Consider the following 22,863-nt stretch of genomic DNA (forward strand, 5'->3'; position numbering starts at 1 on the left):
CATGAATTTGCTTGAATCCTTTAGCCACCAATCATCCTTTATAAGTATACAGATGACCATCCATGTCCGTCTTCTTTTAAAGACCCAATGAGTTTGATCCCTTCAAGTAGATCAACCAAAGTCCATACATGGTTAGTATACATGAATTCCATTTTGGATCTCATGGCCTCTAGCATTTCTCAGAATCTGAACCTGTATAGCTTCTTGATAAGATGTAGGCTCGTTGAGACTAATAAGTACTACATCACCATAATCAGACAAGAGAAAAGAATCTCTCTCAAGTTGACGACGGGTCCTATCAGATCTGCATAGAGTTTGTGCTACTTGAACAGTTTGTTGCTCCACAACTTCTTGTAATATAACAAAATCATGATCCACAACATCTTGTAGTACCTGTTCAATTTCCATCAAGGCTTCGGTGCTAGATTGTGTATCTTGAATTTCTTCAAGATCAACTTTACTCCCACTAGTTTTTCTAGAAATAAACTCCCTCTCTAGAAAGACATCATCTCTAGCAGCAAACACTTTGCCTTGTGTAGGATTATAAAAGTAATATCCCTTTATTTTTTTGGGATATCCTACAAAATAGCACTTGTCTGATTTGGGTCCTAGCTTATCTGAGACTTGTCGTCAAACGTAAGCCCCACATCCCCAAATCCTCATGAAAGACATCTTGGGACTCTTCCAGTCCATATTGTATATGGTGTCTTTACAACGGCTTTACATGGAACGCTGTTAAGTGTGAAAGCGATCGTCTCTAGAGCATGTCCCCAGAAGGAAGTAGGAAGATCTGTTTGATTCATCATTGATTGTATCATATCTAATAAAATATGATTTCTCCTTTCTGATACACCATTCCATTGTGGTGTTCCAGGTGGAGTAAGTTGAGATATAATCTCACACTGAACGAGATGGTCATGAAACTCTTGGCTAGGGTATTCCCCACCTCGATCTGATCGAAGCATCTTAATACGCTTACCAAGTTGGTTTTATACTTCATTCTTGAATTCTTTAAACTTTTCAAAAGATTCCCACTTGTATCTCATCAAATACACATAGTCGTACATACAAAAATCATCAGTAAAAGTAATAAAGTAATGATAGTCTTCTCTAGCTGCTATTCTGAAAGGGCCGCATACTATGAGTCCTAACAAGTCATTAGCTCTTTCACTATATCCACTAAATGGAGTCTTTGTCATCTTGCCTTGAAGACAAGATTCATATACTTCATATGATTCACATGAGTCCAAAAGTCCATTCATATAAAGTTGGGGTATGCGACTCTTATTTATGTGACCTAAGTGACAATGTAGAGATATATTTGATATTTATGTTATAGATTGGGTTGTCAAAGTCTAGAACATAAAGTTCATTCACAAGATGTGCACTGTAATAGAACATTTCATTGAAATAAACAGAACAACATTTTGTTGGACCGCGTTGGCCGGCTAGAAGGGGGGTTAGATAGCCCTGCAAAAGTAGAAGAAAACTACCCCTCTCAAACTCTCAGAATATCACTTGCATAAAATAAATAAACAGAAAATAACAAAAAGAAGAGGCACCGGATTTGACTTGGTTACAATCGAGGAGGTTGTTAATTCAAGGAATGTGTCGCACTAGTATCTCCTTCAGGCGGAGAAGCCTTTTACAGCAATGACGTACAGAAAAATAGAAGCTAAACTCTAAAGAAAGCATACAAGTGTTGGAAATGCTAATTGCTTGAGTTGATTGAGTTTCTTGGACCAAGACTATATTTATAGCCTTAGTCGGGGCGCTTGGAAGGGTTCCAGGCGCCCGGGAGGGGATAAAACTTTATCTCTTCTCGTATAGATCGCGTTTGACCGCGATCTTGATAAACTCCAGGTTCGGGCGCCCGAACCAAGAAAGTCAACAGAGTTGACTTTTTCTAGTCCGAGCCCTCTACTCCGGTGTTGTTCGCCTCGATCAGGGTCTTCCGCTCCAGCTACGCTCGCTTGGGTGATTTCAGCCAACCGAAATAAGGCTCACCCGAACCCAATTTCGACTTTCTCGAGCAACCTTTCGTTCCGGCTTCTCGTCTCTCGGAAACGTCGTGCGCTTCCTTCTCGTCCGCCCGCGTACTCTTCCGTAGCACCCCATAACTCAGACGCACCGAGCCCGTCGACTCTCTCCCGTGTGGTCCTTCTCGCTAGCTACGTTTTTTGCTCGACTCCTTGTGCTCCTAAGCTCCTGCACATTTAGACACAAGATTAAAACACCACAGGACCTAACTTAACTTGTTGATCACATCAAAACAACCTTGGGGTTCCAACAATCTCCCTCTTTTTGATGTGAGCAACCCAAGTTAAGATAGGGTAAATAGACATAAAAATAAAATATCTAATATTGCAATAAAGTGCAAAAAGATAGAAAAATTGTAAAAAATAAAAAAATTGGTCTACCTCCCCCTAGACTTATACTTTTCCTTCTCCCCCTTTGATCACAAAAAAAATAGGGTTCAAAAAAAATCTAAGGGTTAAAACTTAGAAAATTTTGAAAATTATTTCAATGATTTTTAGAAAACATTTCTAAGTTAGAAAAAAATTCTAAGTTAGACAATTTTACATGAAAAAATATTTTGAAAAATTTCTAAGTTTTTGCAATCAAAATAATTTTTGAAAATTTTCTAAGCAGAAAACTTAAGCAAGAAAATTTTTCTAATTAAAAAAAATAATTTTTTTTAATTTCAAAAAAATTATTTGAAAGACTTTCTAAAGCATTATTTAATTTTAACTTTAATGTTTTATCAGAAAGTTAATTAAACATTTCATTTCAATATTTTGGCTTTCAGGCAGTGGCGAGGCACTAGGCCTTCTTGGTTATTGGAGCAACAACCACTTTCTTAGACAAAGCCTCATAAAGAAATTAACTGTTTAATTTTCTCGCTGAAAGCGCTAAATCTAATTAATAGTTCAATTTAAACAAGACTTTTGAACCCAATATAGGTTCCAGCCTACTGGATTAACTAAAAATTTCTTAAGGGCATACCTTTTTGAGATATTTCTAATTTGTCCCTGGTGATATCTAAAATACCAATTTAAATTGTTGTATTTTCTAAAATTTGTATTATGGGAACATGCATGATTTTTAAAGAATCTATTTGTCTTTTCAAATTTTCATTTTCTAACTTTAATTTGTCTAACTCTTCTAATGGGCAAGACTTAGCTAGAATTATTTTTAAATTTTTAGTTTCCTTTTCTAACTTGCAGCAGTCTTTAGTTAACAATTTAACAAACTTAAAGAAATTATCGGGACGAAGAGATCGCACCTGACTTACCTTGTCGATCTCATTATACGTGTCTCCTCCTGAACTGCTGCTTTCTTCCGAAATAGCTCCCCCTTCATCGATGCTCTCGATGCTCATTTCGGACGAGCTTGAATCGTAGTCCTCGTCTTGATGACTTGCCATTAATGCAAGTCCGGAGAAGGCCTCGACTTCCAATTCGGTCGACGTATCATCCCACGTCGCCTTTAAGACCTTGCGCTTGTTTGTTTGGACAAACTTCTTGCCTTTGTCTTTGTCTTTGTTCTTTAGCTTGGGGTAGTTGTCCTTCTTTGCAGTGGTAGCAGCGGATCGTCCTTTTCTTTCTACCCTGTGGATTGTTAGTTTTTCTAAAATTACATAATTTCTTAAAGCGTCTTACCGTCATAATCATTTCCTTGTCGTCGAGGGAAGACTCTGACTCAAGTTCGTCTCTCGATACTTTGAGGGCGATATTTTGCTTGGGCTCCTTCGTACCTGCACATCTTGATTCATGCACTTCAAATGTGGAAAATAATTCTTCTAATGTAATTTTTTCTAAGTCTTTCGAAATATAAAAGGCATCTACTAGTGATGCCCTTTTTGAATTTCTAGGAAATGAATTGAGTGCGTACCTTAGCAAATCTCGATTATTTACCTTTTCTCCAAGATTCGAAAGTCCGGTGATGATTTCTTTAATCTTCGAGTGCAGATGTGTGACTGCTTCGTTTTCTTCAAGTCGCAGGTTGGTGAGCTGGTTGCGAAGTAAATCCCGTCTTACGAGCTTGGCTTCAGACGTTCCTTCGTGCAGCTCAAGGAACTTTTCCCACAGTTCCTTTGCTGAGTCGTAGTTGTTAACCCGATTGACTTCTTGTGGCGGAAGAACGCTCAGCAGATGGAATTCTGCCTTGCCATTTGCCACGTAGTCGGTCTGCTCCTTTTTCGTCTATTGGTACTTTTCTTTACCTTCTGGTGTTGTAAAACCGAACTCCATTATTAATAATAAATCAAAATCGATTTTAAAAAATACCTGCATTTGCTTTTTCCAGCTAGAGAATTCCCCTTCGAATTTCGACGGGTAGATGCTTGGTCCGGCCATTGATTCGGTGCTTCGTTCGGCGGTTAGTCCTCCTGAAACGTCCTGGGTCTGATACCACTTGTTGGACCGCGTTGGCGGGCTAGAAGGGGAGGTTGGATAGCTTTGCAAAAGTAGAAGAAAACTACCCTTCTCGAACTCTCAGAATATCACTTGCATAAAATAAATAAACAGAAAATAACAAAAAGAACAGGCACCGGATTTAACTTAGTTACAACCGGGGAGGTTGTTAATCCAAGGAATGTGTCGCACTAGTATCTCCTTCAGGCGGAGAAGCCTCTTACAGCAATGACGCACAGAAAAATAAAAGCTAAACTCTAAAGAAAGCGTACAAGTGTTGGAAATGCTAATTGCTTGAGTTGATTGAGCTTCTTGGACCAAGGTTATATTTATAACCTTGGTCGCGGCGCCTGGAAGGGTTCCAAGCGCCTGAGAGGGATAAAACTTTATCCCTTCTCGCATAGATCGTGTTTGACCGCGATCTTGATAAACTCCAAGTCCGGGCGCCTGGAATGGTTCCGGGCGCTCGGACCAAGAAAGTCAACATACTTTTTCTGGTTCGGGCCCTCTGCTCCGGTGCTACTCACCTCGGTCTGGGTCTTCCGCTCCGGCTCCGCTCGCTTGGATGATTGCTAACCGAGATAAGGCTCACCCGAACCCAATTTCGGTCATCTCGAGCAACCTTCCGCTCCGGCTTCTCGTCCCTCGGAAACGTCATGCGCTTCCTTCTCGTCCGCCCGCGTACTCTTCCGTAGCACCCCATACCTCAGACGCACCGAGTTCGTCGACTCTCTCCCGTGTGGTCCTTCTCGCTAGCTACGTCTTTTGCTCGACTCCTTGTGCTCCTAAGCTCCTGCACACTTAGATACAAGGTTAAAATACTACAGGACCTAACTTAATTTGTTGATCACATCAAAACAACCTTGAGGTTCCAACACATTTATCTTTTATTACAAATGAAAAATCTTTCTTGTCCAAACAAGAAATAGAGATGTTCTTAGTCAAGGCATGCACATAACAACTCTCTTCAAGTTCTAAAATAAACCCAGTGGGCAAAAATAAGGAATATGTTCTACTGCTATAGCAGCAAATTTTGCGTCATTGCCTAGTCATAGGTCCACTTCGCCCTTTGTCAATATTCTACTATTTCTCAGCCCCTGCACATTAGTACAAATGTGAGATGCACACTCGATATTTAATACTCATGAAAAAGAAATAGATACATTGACTTCTATAACATATATAACTGAGGCAGAAGTCTCACTTCTTTTCCTTTTCAATTCCTCTAGGTACAACTTGCAGTTCCTCTTCCAGTGTCCGATCTCACTACAATGGAAGCAGGTTCCTTCCTTAACAACCTCACCTTTGGGTTTCAATGCATAAATCTTGCCCTTGCCTTTGGCTTGGGTCTTACCCTTACCTTTGGGCTTCCATTTGTCTTTGCCCTTTGGCACCATCAAAATGGTACTTGGCTTTACCATCTTAAGATTGAGTTCAGCAATTCTCAACATGCTCAACATCTCAAGTAATGGTTTTTCAATTTCATTCATGTATAATTCATAATAAATTGACTATAGCTCTTAGGCAATGACTACAAAATAAGGTCAATGGTCAATTCTTGGCCTAGTGAAAATCTCAACCTTTATAGATTCTCCACATACTTGATCATTTTGAGCAAATAAGACGCTACGGGGTTTCCTTGTATTTTGCATTGAAATAAAGTCTTAGAGATCTCAAATCTCTCATGTCTTGCTTGTTCTTGATATAGTTGTCTAAGATGTTCAACTATATCATAATCATCCATATTCTCATATTGCTTCTGAAACTCAGACTTCATGGTGGCAAGCATAAGGCATGATACAACTAATGCATCATCATGATGCTTCTTATAAGCATCCTTATCATCTCTAGTGGCAGTAGTGGGGGTGGTTCGGGAATGGGCTACTCTAGGACATATAATTTTCTCTCTTGTTTAAGAACTATTCTCAAGTTCCTATACCAGTCTAGGAAATTAGCTCAGCTTGTCCTTATCAAAGACAGATCGCAGAGAAAGTGTATTTGACGTACTAGACGACATGGTGATCTACAACAATAAAATGCAGAAATAAATATCATATTTAGATCATTTAATTAGGACTTTAATTAAATAATTCTCCTACTAAATTTGAAAGCTTTGATAGGAGCAAGTTATGGATATGATTTTACCCACACTACTAGCTCCAAAACCAATCGCGATGACATTCATGTGGGACAAGATCCATATTATATCTCATCTTGAGTTAACTTTGGCTAATCGCCTAAGATTTAGTATAATTTAGGTAAGCAACGTGCACCAATTACATTCTATGTAACTCTTGACTTATCTGGTGAACACGACTATTTGTTCACTTGCCCATCTTATGAAATCCATATTATAACACATCTTGAGTTAGCTTTAGCTAATCGCCCAAGACTAGTATAATTGAATTACATCGTATGGGATATGCCTCTAAGTTCTCAATCCAATTGAGGTAACTTAATTAAGTTCATCCAAAGTCTAATAATCAGACATCACAATTGTCTTGTCGCACTCTACTAAGATAAAACGAGTCACTTTGCTTTGGCAAAACCTGACTACAAATGATCGAGGTAGTAGTGAGTACCAAAATTTGGTAGGCATATGAAAAGGTCCTAATTATGATAGTTACACATGCATCACATACATTCATAGCATATCATGGCATACATCAACATATACGCTAATTAAATGTGACATGATTATGGCCCCATCATCTATGATCTTCTCAAGCCAATGAGAAGATCGAAAGGTCAACCTAGGTTAAAGCATCTTCTCCAAGTGCTTCCTTGTCGCCGTGTGTTGTTGTCCTTCTTCCTTTTTCACCTTCATCCAGTAGACTGATTCTTTCTCTAATTTGTACATTACAAAATCTAAAAAAATCTCGAGTTACATTTAAAGATAGTCTAAATTTACAACCGAAATGAAAACGAAGAGAGGCACGACACGCAGGCCGTAATATGAATTACAACATACACACACATTAAATCACATTAGGGGTTAAAGGGTCATAACCATGCACTATATCATATAATATTCACAATTTCTTTATGACATAAAATCTACTATAATTTCAACAAAGACTTATGAGCGCAGCCATTTGGCTGGAGGGAGCAGCGCCTCTGGTGCTAAATTGTTTTGTATACTCATTGTATGAGTTACTGCCATACCCAAGACCCTGCTACCCACAAATCCTTTCGACACATTCTTGTTGTTCACAACAGTGTTGGTCGAGACCTTGCTGTTCACAACAGTTTTTAAGCCAAGACCTTTGGTCGAAATCTAACTCATAATCATGCAAATCATAGAAAATATCTCATGCTATTTCTATATCACATATAAAAATCTAACTACAACTTAGTATACGCTTTCGTAAGTGACTCTGATACCACTGTAAGGATCTAGCACGCTAAACACGTAGAAATCGCAGCGGAAAAATAAACTAGATCTTCTCAAAAAGATCCATGCGAAGGAAGACCATATATACTAAGTTTGATGAGAGTTATACCTTTGCTGCGTGCCCTTCGCAATCCCGGCAGTAACTTTTCTTTGGATGCAGATCTCAGTGCGATCAAGTGGCGGCGCCTCTACGGTATCCACACGAACACGTTCTGTCCATCTCACGAACTCACGATTTAGAGAAGAATCACCACTGTGATGCTAGCCACACATGGAGGTTCGGCCATAAAAAGGATTCGGCCATGAGAATGAAGTGGAGGAAGAACACAAGTCATCCACCAAATAAATACAAAACCCCCTTTTGTACTCATTCACCCAATTAGTTTTTGTTAAAAAGAGAAACCCGTGTCTTAGACATCACGGAGTTATTATCTTATATAAAGGAGAATATACAGCATAATTACAATAATACCCCTAGTTATGTTACAATATTCCAACACTTCCCCTCAAGCTGGAGAATATAAATCATATGCACCAAGCTTGTTACATATGTAGTCAATTCGGGGACCTCTCAGTGACTTAGTGAATATATCTGTTAGCTGATATGTGAGTTGACAAAACTAGCAAATATTTCTGCTTATATGACCTTTTCTCTAACAAAGTGACAGTCAACTTCAATATGCTTTGTCCTCTCATGAAAAAATAGGTTCCAGGCAATATGCATGGCAACCTAGTTGTCACATATAAGTGACATTTGTGTAACCTCCCCAAACCTGAGTTCCTAAAGCAACCGTTTTAGCCATATAAGCTCTTGACTAGTTATGGTCATAGCTCGATACCCTGCCTCTGCACTGGATCTTACCACAACATTCTGCTTTTTGCTTTTCCAAGAATAAGGTTACCTCCGACAAATATACAAAACCCAAAAGTGAACCTTCTATCATTGGGAGATCCTATCCAATCTGCATCAGAGTATCATACGACTCAAGTATGTCCTTTGTCTGCATACAAAAGACCATTTCCTAGTGCGCTTCTGATATATATATAATAATGTGAGTCACAGCATCCCAATATTCTTTGCATGGAGAGTTGAGAAACCGACTTACTACACTTACCGCAAATGAGATATCCGGATGAGTAACAGTAAGGTAGCTTAGTTGCCCTACTAATCGCCTGTACCGTTCAGGATCTGGAAGAGGCTGCCCCTGATTTGGCATGAGCTTGATATTAGGATCCATAGGGTTGTCGACTGTCTTTGAGTTTAACATTCTTGTTTCTTCCAAAATATTCATTGCATACTTCCTTTGGGATATGACGATCCCCTGTTTAGACTGTACTACTTCTATCCCCAAGAAGTATTTGAGTTTGTCGAGATCCTTTGTCTGGAAATGTTTGAAAAGATGTTATTTTACATGTGAGATCCCAAGATGATCACTACCTGTGATGACAATATCATCAACATAAACCACTACGTAAATGTAACCAGTAGATGAGTGGCAATAAAAGACAGAATGGTAAGTCTCACTCCGAGTCATGTCAAACTATTGAATTACAGTACTAAATCTACCAAACCATGATCTGGGTGATTGCTTGAGGTCATTTTCGCAGGCAACATACAAGACTAGAAGACTCCCCCTGAGTAACGAAACATAGAGGTTGCTCAATGTAGAATCCCTTGAGTAGATCACCATGTAAAAATGCATTTTTGATGTCCAATTGATAAAGAGTCCAATGGTGAATTATAGCAATTGACAAGAATAGGCGTACAAAAGACATCTTGGCAATAGGAGAAAAAGTATCCCCATAATCCAATCCGAAGATCTGAGTATAACCTTTAGCGACAAGACAAGCCTTAAGTCTGTCAACCATACCATCTGGACCATCCTTCACTATATACACCCATCGACAACCAACAACTGACTTCCTAGGTGGTAGAGGAACGAGGTCCCAAGTCTTACTACACTGTAAAGCACAAATTTCATCGAGCATAGCCTGTTTCCATCCTGGATGCGCAAAGGCATCACCTACAGTCTTTGGAAGAGAAATAAACAATAAGGAAGAAAGAAAAGAATAATAAGAAGGAGAAAGATGATGATAACTCAAAGAAACATAGTGAGGAGAAGGATTACAAGTGGAACGCATACCCTTTCGAAGTGCAATGGGAATATCAAAGTCAGGAAATGGGACCGGAGGAAACGGCGAAAGACTTAGCTCCAAAGATGTGTCCACGGCAATGTCAGTGCTGGGAGGCGGCAAAGCAGGACGAGGACGATACTGATAAACCTGTAAAGGAAGAGACGAGGCTAGGGATGATAGAGGCGCCGTCGGAGGACAAAAGATAGTCACTGGTGCAGGTAGAGAGGGAGATATCTCGGACTGGAAAGCAGGAGCCCAAAAAATGAAACTGAATCAAAGAATGTGACATCAATAGAGATGAAGTACCGACGAAGAGTAGGGGAATAACACTTGTACCCTTTCTGAGACAGTGGGTACCAAGGAAAACACACTTATGAGACCGGGGAGAGTTTATCAATGTCAGGATCAAGATCATGAGCAAAACAAATAGAACTAAAGACCCGAGGTGGTAAAGGATGAAGAGGATGATGAGGGTAGAGGATATGATGAGGTATTTTACCCTGGAGAGTGGAGGAAGGCATGCGATTGATGAGATAACACGCAGTAAGTACGACATCACCCCAAAACTAATAAGGAATATGAGAATGGAGAAGAAGAGTCCGAGTGATCTTAAGGAGATGACGATTCTTGCATTCTGCAACCCCATTCTATTGAGGGGTATGAGGGTAAGACGTGCGATGCAGCACACCACGAGATGCCAAGAAGGAACGAAACTGAGTAGAAAGATACTCGCGTGCATTATCACTTTGCAAAGTTCGAAGAGAAATACCAAACTGAGTTTTGATTTCATGAAAAAAAGATTTAAAAATAGAAAATAATTCTGAACGTTCCTTCATCAGATATAACCATGTACAACGGGAAAAATCGTCTATTAAAGTAACAAAATATCGTGATCCTAATGTAGAAGAAACACGACTCGGACCCCAAACATCAGAATGAACTAAAGCAAAGGGGTCGTAGCCTGACTCACAATGCGAAGAGAAAAAGAACTACGAACATGCTTACCTAACTGACACGACTCACAAGACAAAGACTCTAAGTGAGAAAGACTAAGATATAATTGTCAACTATCAAGAGGTTGTCCAACTGAGCATGAATAAGAAGTGGAGATGTCTCCTCCGAGCCAACAAGAGAGGGTTGTTTAGTAAAAGAAATGACACAATCAAGAGACCGAGTAAGTTGATTTATTGAAAATAAATTAAAGGGAGCTCCGTGAACATAAAGAACATTATGAATGGAAAGAGACGGAAAACGATGAACAATACTAATACCCTAGGACTAAGTTTGGGAGCTATTGGCCATGGTGACCATTGGTAAATAACCGAAAGTAGTGAGAGAAGAAAATAAGGATTTATTACCAATGATATGATCGGTGGCCTCAGAATCAAGAACCCAAGGACCAAGAGTGAGATATACCAGCAAAGGAATTACCAGTGTATGCAACATGGTAATAGTCAGAAGCCTGACGATCCTCAAACCATTTCTAAAGTCATTATAGGAAGTGGTGGAGTTGAATCCGGTGTTAAATGTGAAGTGGAAGTCAAGAAACAACAGAACTCTGAACGATCTGAGCAGCGTGAGGAGGTCGACCATGCAGACCCCGGCACTTATTAATCGTGTGGCCCAGGCGGTGGGCGAAGGTCTGTTGTTGTATCGAGAGACCAAAGCTGACGAGTCAACAGTAATGGAATGAGGCATCGTCAAGATCTTGGCCAGGACACGGAGGAGAGTCGCTCAGGTATTGTCCATGGTAGCTTCTGTAGGGTTGCACAGGATTTGATCATGAACATGAGAATAATCTGTAAGCAGACCATATAAAGCCATGGATATAAAAAATTTCTTCCGATTTTCAAGCTCTTTAAGAAGACTAGCCACAAGTGGTAGCAGTTCATTGAAGTCACAAAGAAGGCTAGAGATCGAATCCAAGTAAGTTGACATTAAATCCTTAATCTAATGGGCACTGAGGATAGTCATGAGATCTTCACAAACTTGATAGAATCGCCGAGAGGTGTTTGTAAAGAGTTGTTGAGCCTGTGTTCAAATAGCTTTGCAGGTTTTGTGAGTACGGAAGACATTCCTAAGAGATGGATGGATGGTGGCTCAGATAATACAACACAATTGAGCGTCAACCTTCTTTCATAGAGGATGATCGGCGACTTGAAAATCTTCTTCAGTTTAAGTGAGATGTGTCTCATAACCCCGTCCAACACGCCAAAGCTCAATGTGAGATGCCCAAGAGACATAATTTTTACCACTCGAAAGAGAGAGGTGCAGTGATGTGGCTAGTAAAGATTGAGGTATCTGGCTTTGGGATGTCGGATGTAGCCATTGATTAGTTTAGAAAGAACTGTGAAAAAAGGCTCTTGACTACTGGAGAAAACAATGCCAAAGAAGACGAGGGTCGTGGTTGCACACGAGTCTCCGGTGAACAGGATGTGGCTGAGGAAGCAGAAGTTAGTGGTGTACTCCTGATTCGCCAGTTGGAACAACCTCATGGGCGAGCAACTACGGAAGGTAGCGTGAGGGTTGGTGTCGCCAATCCTCAGTGACAACGGCTGCAGAACAACGACGGTGTATCTGCGTGCGAAGAACGTCGAAGGAGAAGGCGTAACCCTTCTCGGAGGAGAAAGGAAGAAGTGGTGCGAGAGGCGCTGTTCCGTGCCCTAGCAGAAAATCGCGAGGAGCTGGAGGAGCTATTCCGTAACCCTTCTCGGAGGAGAAAGGAAGAAGAAGTGTTGCGTTTTCCTGGTTGTAAGAGACGCCCTGGTTGCAACGGGGAGGACAGCGTTGGCCACCTGCGGGTCAAGGGACTCACCAGAGAAGATGCGGATGATACGCTCCATTGGAACAAGGGGAAGAAAATTAGGGTTTTGGCGAACGGCACTGTGCGTGCACGAGAGGAACGACGGCGCAGAAAATTAGAATTTTGGCTCTGATACCATGTTAAAAAGAGAAACCCGTGTCATAGACACCACAAAGTTATTATCTTATATAGAGGAGAATATACAGCATAATTACAATAATACCCCTAGTTATGTTACAATATTCCAACAGTTTTAATTGACATTAATTCTCCATTAATCCAATTAAATCTTGATTTTTCCTCTTCCTTGGTGAATTCGAGTTCATCCAATGAGTTCAACTCATTGATCCTCATCAATCCGAATTGACTCCATGAGTGTAATTCGAATTGGACTCAATCAAATAGTTGGATCGATTTGAGTCTAACTCAATGATCTTCCCTCTTTAATGCATAATTAATCTCCATTAATCATCTTGAATGGGTTCGATTTTACCATATTGGATTAACCAATTAACCCAATAAGGGCATTAACCCAATAAGTCTAATCATCTCATAATTGGCTCTTAGAGCTAATACTAACATACACATGGCTCAAAATTATGAAAGTTCACTTGTTCGTATTGTTTAATGGTGAATGTGTATCTGCATTAGCATAACTTTTCATATCTGATATACATGTAGAGTGATATAAATATATTTGGTCCCTGAGTATACATAAACATAATATACAAAGGCCTTCATAACGACGTTGATAATTTCTCTATGATGGAGAATTAGATAAAAAAAATGCTAAATCCCAAGGCAAAATTGATGGTTGTTTATTAGAAATGGAACTAATTTTACAATAACATTACTATTAGCACTATGCACATGAACAAAATAAGAATATAAAAAAGGGCAGCCCGATGCAACTCCCGCCAATACGGGGTCGCAACAAGCACCAATCCAACGAAGGAACGAGGGAGGAAGAGAGGAAGAAAGTCAAGGGCCATAGGGTTCAACCGTTAGGGTTAGACTTTGGGAGGAAGAGAGGAAGATATTCAAGATACGAGCGAAGGATGGGACAGAGCCTATACCAGAGAGACTTGTGAGATCAATATAGAGACAACGAGGCCAAGGGAAGAGACCAAGGGATTGGACATTATTATTAATCAACTTAAACATCAAGATTGGGAAAAAAAGAATTCAGAATTTAGAGAAAATAACCCTTGCATTGATTCCTATTTTTGAAAAAAAAATATCAAGTTAATGAATTACAAAGGCAGTACAATTTCTTCTAAGTACTTAATGGAACTTAACTAAAGAAAGGAAAATAAAGAAATGGAAAGAAATACCACAATTGATAAGATACGGTGTGCAAAGGATTTTTCTGTTTCAATTGGATCCTGTCATATAGCAAAAGTAGTAGTTTCAGAAACAAAGAGAACCAAGCCTAGTATTTCTCTTGCTTCACACAAAATAATGCAGGATGAGTATACCTCAACATAACACAGAATTGAAATAGTACCCACGATCATATTAGCTGATGATGGATCTAAGAGGTTCAGTACCTCCATGTTATCCTCGGATTCCTGCAACCGTCAGTAAGGAACAACTCTGACATACAAAGATGAACACATGCTAGATGACAGTACTAGTGGAATTTTATGTTAAACTACAATCAATTACATGAAATATTAACGTTAAAGAAAATATACAGGTAAAAGGAGGACAAGCATAGTAAAAATATCAACCATCAATGACATCAATTATCACAAGAAAAATAAAATTTGATCTTTACAGTACAGAATGGGGAGTGAACTTGGCACAGGTATGTGAGGATTCTTCCACCTTGTCGACACTTACTGTTTTCCCTGACTTGAGTAGCTTCCTTGATATCAAGTAAAGCGACATGAGACAAGGGGATAGTCCATCTGAGCAGAAGGGTGAGACGATGTGAGAACAAGGGCAAGGCAACACAACAAAAGAGTAAGTCAAGACCAAGTAGGTGCTTCTTCTTGCCATGAGGAGGCAAGGACATAATACTTCCAGGAGAAGCTCTCCCAAGTCATCAACGGCCAAAGTTTTTAGCTCCTTCAATTAACTCTGCCTTCTTCCTCCTCCCAATTCTACCCTCCTAATTGGTACTATTTTTCTACTTCCAGATTCCTCCCTTCTCTTAATGGTGCCACTAGCACCACATGTTGGTAAGGCACCAGAACAGCAACATTCCAGATGAGGGCCAAAAGCATAGCTCGGAGAGAGAAACTTAAACCTTGATTTCTATCAACTTGGTCAATTTTTATCATTTATACTTGTACTATTTCTAGCAAATCTACTATATTTTGCTTAAGTTAGATGAGACCAAGTTATTGTATGACCCACAAACTAGGCTTTTGTCTCATTGGTTTCATTATTTACGCAATAATACAATTGTTTGTTCATGTATATTTTTTCTTCTCCTTCACGAGATCATTATTAAGGCCATCACCCTATAAAATTATCATTCAAGGTACACATTCATCCTAGTGGTACATCAAGTGGTATTAGAACCTAACTTTACTCCTATATTGTGTTGCCTCATCAATACCCATCAATATGAGAAAATTTTCAATGGGAGAAGGGAAAATTGCAAAAAAAAGGTATAGGAGAAGCATGAAGTGCATTGCAAAGTTAGAGATGGAACTAGAGCATCCATAAATAAGTATCAATGCCAAGAATTATCAAAACCACACAACAAACTTTGGCCATCGTGAACTCTTCCTGCGGGTGATTTAGATTTCTAGGATTCATATATAACGAGAAGATGCATAATAACTTCACCTCATTTATCTCAGAGGGCAACAAAGGATACATTTGAATCCAAGATTTAAAATTTTGACTCAAGGTTTCGGTTCTACACGGAACGATACGATTTCAGTATTATATCGTGTCGTACCAATAAAGTTTCGGTATTTTTTTATTTCTATATAGTAATTATTAGATAAATATATTTATTGTGTATAATTTAAAAATAAGTTATATATTGATTTTATATAAATTTTTTATTATTAACAACTTAATATTGTTAGAAAATATAATTAAATATAGTTTTCTGTAAAGAAAATTGATCTATCAATAATTCGAATTAAAATGAATACATCATAATATATTACCTTGTTAATACTAAAAGGAGTTCACCAAAAGAAAATATAGGAAAACCCTAAATTCTCGTGTATTGGAACCACGAGTTAGGCCTTTATATATGAAAGAAGATATACACCAAAAGACAAAAATACCCCTATAATTATTCTAACACTCCCCCTCAAGCTTGAGAATATAGACCATATACACCAAGCTTGTTACATATGTAGTCAATTCGACGACCTCTAAGTGACTTAGTGAATATATCTGCTAGCTGATCATTTGAGTTAACAAAACTAGCAGATATTTCTCCATATATGACTTTCTCTCTGACAAAGTGACAGTCAACTTCAATATGCTTTGTCCTCTCATGGAAAACTGGATTTGAGGCAATATGCATAACGGTCTGGTTGTCACATATGAGTGACATTTGTATAACCTCTCCAAACCTTAGTTCCTGAAACAACTGTTTTAACCATATAAGTTCTTGACTAGCAATAGTCATAGCTCGATATTCTGCCTCTGCACTGGATCTTGCCACAACATTCTGTTTTTTTGCTTTTCCAAGAAACAAAATTACCTCCGACAAATATACAAAATCTAGAAGTGGATCTTCTATCAGAGGGAGATCCTGCCCAATCTGTATCAGAATACCCCACGACTTGAGTATGTCCTTTGTCTTCATATAGAAGACCCTTTCCTGGTGCACCCCTGATATATCGAATAATGCGAGTTACGGCATCACAATGTTCTTTGCACGGAGAGCTAAGAAACTGACTTACTACACTTACAGCAAATGAGATATCCGAACGAGTGACAGTAAGGTAGCTTAGTTTCCCTACCAATCGCCTGTACTGTTCGAGTGACAGTAAGGTAGCTTAGTTTCCCTACCAATCGCCTGTACTGTTCAGGATCTGAAAGAGGCTCCCCCTGATTTAACAGGTGTTTGACATTCGGATCCATGGGATTGTCGACTGTCTTTGAGTTTAACATTCCTGTTTCTTCTAGAATATCCATTGCATACTTCCTTTGGGATATAATGATCCCATCTTTAGACTGTGTCACTTCTATCCCTAGAAAATATTTGAATTTGCCGAAATCCTTTGTCTGAAAATGTTTGAAAAGATGTTGTTTTACTTGTAAAATCTCAAGATGATCATTACCTGTGATGACAATATCATCAACATAAACCACTACATAGATGCAACCAGTAGATGAGTGGCGATAAAAGACAGAATGATCAGCCTCGCTTCGAGTCATGCCAAACTGTTGAATTACGATACTAAATCTACTGAACCATGCTCTGGTTGACTGCTTGAGACCATATAAAGATTTCCGCAAGTGACATACAAGACCAGAAGACTCCCCCTAGCAACAAAACACGGAGGTTGCTCCATGTAGACTTCCTCGAGCAAGTTACCATGTAAGAATGCATTTTTGATGTCCAATTGATGAAGGGGCCAATGACGAATTGCAGCAATAGACAGGAAAAGACGCACAGAAGACATCTTGGCAACGGGAGAAAAGGTGTCTCCATAATCCAATCCAAATGCCTGAATATAGCCTTTAGCGACAAGACGAGCCTTAAGCCGATCAACCGTGCCGTCTACATCAACTTTCACTGTAAACACCCATCGACAACCAACCACTGACTTCCCAGGAGATAGAGGAACTAGGTCCCAAGTCTCACTGCTCTGTAAGGCACTCATTTCATCAAGCATAGCCTGTTTCCATCCTGGATGGGCAAAGACATCACCTGTAATCTTTGGAAGAGAAACAGATGACAAGGAAGACAGACAATAATAATAGGATGGGGAAAGACGATGTAGCTCAAAGAAACATAGTGAGGAGAAAGATTACGAGTGGAGCGCATACCCTTTCGAAGTGCAATAGGAACATCAGAGGCAGAAGATGGGACCGAAGGAAACGGCGAAGGACTTGGCTCCAAAGATGTGCCCACAGCAGTGTCAGTGTTGGTCGGCGGCAAAGCAGAATGAGGACGACGCTGATAAACCTGCAAAGGAGGAGACGAGGCCGGAGATGATAGAGGCGCCTCCGGAGGATAAAAGATAGTTACTGGTGCAGGTGGAGAGGGAGAAACCTCGGCCTGTGAAGCGGAAGGACCAAAAAAAACCGACTCAAAGAATGTGACATCAGCAGAGATGAAGTACCGACGAAGAGTAGGGGAATAACACTTGTACCCTTTCTGAGACCGTGGGTACCCAAGGAAGACACACTTATGAGACCGGGGAGAAAGTTTGTTAATGTCGGGATCAAGAGCATGAGCAAAACATATAGAACCAAAGACCCGAGGTGGTAGAGGATGAAGAGGCTGATGCGGATAAAGTACCTGATGGGGTATTTTACCCTGGAGTATTGAGGGAGGAAAATAGGGATTTATTACAAGTGATATGATCGGTGGCCCCAGAATCAAGAACCCAAGGACCCAAAGAACGAGATATGCCAGCAAAGGAAGTACCAGCGTGTGCAATGGTAGCAGTGAAACCCGAAGCCTGACAATCCTCAAACCATTTCAGAAAGTCAGTATAGGAAGGTGTTGGAGTTGAATCCGGTGTCAACTGTGAAGTGGAAGCTGAAGAGTTCACGACCTGGGCAGCACGAGGAGGACGGCCATGTAGACTCCAGCACTTATCAATCGTGTGTCCCAGTCGGTGGCAGTGATCACACCAAGGACGGCCTTTGCCACCCTTGCGTGGTGGAGGTCCTTTGTGTCGAGAGACCAAAGCTGACAAGTCGACAGGAACAGAAGAAGGCAACGTCAAGACTTTGGCCGGGACACGAAGAAGAGTTGCCCAGGTATTCTCCATAGCTTCTGTGGGGCTGCCCAGGATCTGGTCACGGACATGAGAATAATTTGTGGGCAGACCATATAAAGCCAGAAACATAAAAAATTTCTTCCGATTTTCAAGCTCTTCAACAGGATCGACCGCAGGTGGGAGCATTTCATTGAAGTCACAAAGAAGGCTAGAGACTGAACCCAGATAAGCTGACAATGAATCCTTAATCTGATGGGTACTGAGGATGGTCATGAGATCTTCACAAACTTGATAGAGTCGCCGAGAGGTGTTTGTAAAGAGTTGTTGAGCTGTGTCCAAACAGCTTTACAGGTTTTGTGAATACGGAAGACCACTCCTAAGAGATGGATGGATGGTGGCTCGGATAATACAACACAACTGAGCATCAACCTTCTTCCACATAGGACGATCGGCGACTTGAACATCTTCTTCAGTTTGAGTGAGATGTGTCTCATAACCCTTTCCAACAAGCCAAAGCTCAATGTGAGATGCCCAAGAGATATAATTTTTACCATCCAACTACTCGGAAGAAAGAGGTGCAGTGATATGGTTGGTAAAGATTGAGGTATCTGACTTTGGGGCGCCAGATGTAGCCATGAATAGAATTGTGAACCAGGCTGCTGGAATGTACGAAGTGAGATTGCTTATTTTGGAAGAAAGATGAAGGATAGTGATGTGCTGGTGCTACCGGAATCAAGAAGAAAGAACAGTGATGTGCTGCTGGAGTCAAATACACACTGAATTCATTTGATATTCCTGTTTACGCAACCGCATACACGGGAGTTGAGCAGTGAAGATGATGTAGCTTCTGTTCGGAGATAGATGCCCACACCGAGATTGCTGGAGTTATGCCCACCTTCGCAACCACGTCTGTGGGAAGTCCACAACATCGCTCAGTGATGGAAGAAGAAGAACAAGCTCACCAGAGAAGAAGATAAAATGGCTGGTTGTTCCCTCCTCTGTTAGAAACTCCTTACGTTCGCTACCACGTCGATAGGGAGTTCGCCTGAGGCTGGGGACCTCGTATTAGGGTTCTCTACTGGCGGAGTGGATCTTCTCTGGCAGCACAACTGGTGGTGAGGGGCTGCTGGTGACAGGGCTTGTTGGCTTCGAACCGAAGCTAGGGCAGAAGATGGCTAGGGTGAGAAGCCTGGCCTGGAGACGAAAGCAACGCCACGGCTTGAGCGAGGTGAGAGACGCGCCGTAGAGGAACGAGAATGCGGCGACGGAGGATGCAGAGAAGATCCGTGAGGTTGGATTCGAAGAGGGCCCAGACAAAGTCGATGGTGAAGCCTCGATCGGAGAGACCGCGTCGCTGGCTGCCGCACCCAAGACCGCGTCGCTGGGCGCTGGCACGAGGATCCTTTCTGTGGGTGGGATCGGGGACTGGGAAGACTCTCGGGAGGTGGAGACAGAGGGAGCGGCGGCGCAGGGGGAACGGATGGGGAAGAGGCAAAACTACGGCAGCACGAGGAAAGAAATTAGGGTTTTAACTTGGCTCTGATACCATGTTCAAGGTAAAACCCTAAATTCTCGTGTATTGGAACCACGAGTTAGGCCTTTATATAGGAAAGAAAATATACACCAAAAGACAAAAATACCCCTATAATTATTCTAACAATAATATATTACCATGTTAATACTAAAAGGAGTGGCATGAATCAGATGGAAACATTAGTTCTTGTAGCATTTTACTTAGATAACCTCTATAATTCTCCAATGCCCAGATTAAATAATCATAATTATATAATTTAATACAAAGATGCTATTTTATATATAATAATTATATAAATTAACTATTTATTCATTTAATTAATTATTAATTTAAATAATATATATTTAAAATAATAAAAATATTAAACTAACAATTAAATATTAAAACACTAAAAAATATAACTAATTAAAAAAATACAGAATATAAATTTAATTTATTAGAATTTTTAAGAATTTTTAAATAAAATTTAAAACGGTAAAAACAATTTCATAATATAATTTAATAAAATTTATTAATTTTTTAAAAAAATTTAAATATATTTTGATATTGTATTGAGATAATTTAATTAAGGTTTATGAAAGTCTTTTTAAAATATCACTTAAGTGGGAATTGCTTAAATTATTTAAATTACAATATTAATTTTGCACAAGATATGCCCGCGACATGCACGCGCCCTCAGCAAGCAACCATGATGCGCACTTGCGGCGAGCGCCTATGATGCGCACCCGCGACACCTTCAACACCCTGCACGTCGCCAGTGACACTGGAAGCATCGCGTCATGATGCCTCTAGCGCCCGTGACGCTTCAAGCGCCCCATGACGCCTCCGGCAGCACCTGAAGCATCTGGCGACACATTTGGGATGCCCTGTTGCTCTTGACATGTACTCAAAATGGTCAAGCGTAGGGTGCCTATTTCGCTTCCCTAGCATAACGATAAAAATCGTCTATGCAGCCTGGCACGAAACAACATTTCAAGCCCAGCCCGAAGGTGTTTTTTCGCCTATAACTTGTTAAATTTATTAGTATTAATAAATTTACTAAACTTTCTTACCATCAATGCTACCTCGTCTTCGTCGATGGATGTTTCGGAGTCTGGATTGTCTGTCTTACCTTCGGGCAATTGTCTGACTTAGCTCCTTTAATTCTACACATATAGATTCGTAAAGTTCTAAAGTGAAAAATAAACTTTCTAATGTGCTTACCTCTAGATCTTTAGAAATATAATAGGAGTCGACTATAGAGGATCATTCGGGTGCCCTTGGAAAAGCATTTACTGCGTACCTTAAAGAATCTCGGTTTGTTATCTTTTCTCCGAGATCAGCTCCTTCAATTTGGCGTGCAGTTGCGCTACTGACTCTCCTTTTAGCCGGAGGTTCGTTAGTTGATTCCGGTGAAAGTCCTGTTTCGTGAGCTTTGCTTCAGACATTCCTTCGTGTAGCTCAAGGAACTTTTCCCAAAGTTCCTTTGCCGATTCGTAGACGCCGATCCTGCTAATTTCTTGAGGTGGCACTTAGTAGGTAGAATTCGGTTCGTCCGTTTGCTCTTTCTTTGTCCAAAGGTACTCTTCTTTTTATTCATCTTTTTAATATTTTGGAGCTTCAAAACCGTATTTGATTATTAATAAAACTTTAAAGTTGGTTTTAAAAAAATACCTCCATTCAATTTTTTTATAGGACGAACTCCCCCTCAAATTTCGGAGTGTAGATACTCGATCTGGCCATCATTTTGTTTGCTTTGGTCGGTGGTTAGTCCTTCTAAAGCGGTTGAGCTCTGATGCCTGTTGGTCCCGTATGGCCGGCAAGAGGGGAGTGAATTTCCTAAAACCGTAATTTAAAAAAAAATATATCTCTTGTTTTACTTAGCAAGGATGCACAATTAGATTAAGCAACTCAAGACAATTAACATTAATGAAAATAACAACTTAAAAAGAATAAGTAAGAAGGTCAGGATTTACATTGTTACAACCTAGGTGGTGTTAATCCAAGGCAGATGAAAGCACTAGAAAAATCTCCTTCGTTAAAGGCGGATAAGCCTCTTATACTCTTTGATAGCTTAGAAAGATACTAGGAAATGAACACAGAAATTTATCGTTGATTTCCTAGCTCTATGGATCTTTTTATTGCCCTTGGAAAATTCTATCCGTAGCTTGAAGGCACCTTCAAATAGGTCCAAGATGCCTTTAATAGGCTAAGGTTTATCCTCCAAAGATAAAGTTTTATCTTCGGCTAATGGCTATTGAAACCACCTCCAACAAACTGGAAGGCGTCTTCGATATTGTTCATGGAAAGTCTTCTAAACAATTGAAGGTGCCTTCCCTGAGGTAAATCAACTCCTTAGCTGATCTTCTTTGCGTGGGTGATACTCCAGTTAACCGGAGTTAAGCTCACCCAAACCCAACTCCGACCTTCTGCTCGAGAAGGCTTTCTCCCCAACTTCTCATCCCTCAAATGTCGCACACGTCCTTCTCATCCACCGGTGTACTCTTCCAAGCACCTCGTCCCTCGGATGCACAGAGCCCATCGGCTCCCTTCCCGAGTCATCCTTCTCACTAACTATGTCTTCCACTCAACTTCTTGTGTTCATAAACTCCTGCACATTTCGACACAAGGATCAAATACACAAGGCCTAACTTAACTTAGTTAACTACATCAAAACTATCACGAGAAAATTACACTTAGGGCTTACACTAACAGAGCAAGTA

The 22,863-nt window shown here is 40.2% G+C and overlaps 1 protein-coding gene across 1 annotated transcript in view; it reads right to left on the bottom strand.

The window, feature by feature from the left end:
- The window catches only part of LOC122045583 (phosphatidylserine decarboxylase proenzyme 2-like), a 101,964-nt gene that overhangs the window by 41,604 nt on the left and 37,497 nt on the right, over positions 1-22,863 (bottom strand). The window contains exons 6-7 of the mRNA XM_042605865.1: positions 14,227-14,319; positions 14,083-14,133 (exon numbers count right to left, since the gene is read on the bottom strand). Coding sequence (XP_042461799.1) covers positions 14,083-14,133; positions 14,227-14,319 — 144 coding nt within the window. The remainder of the gene's footprint in view (positions 1-14,082; positions 14,134-14,226; positions 14,320-22,863) is intronic.

Source organism: Zingiber officinale, chromosome 2B (assembly GCF_018446385.1).
Source record: "Zingiber officinale cultivar Zhangliang chromosome 2B, Zo_v1.1, whole genome shotgun sequence".
NCBI lineage: Eukaryota > Viridiplantae > Streptophyta > Magnoliopsida > Zingiberales > Zingiberaceae > Zingiber > Zingiber officinale.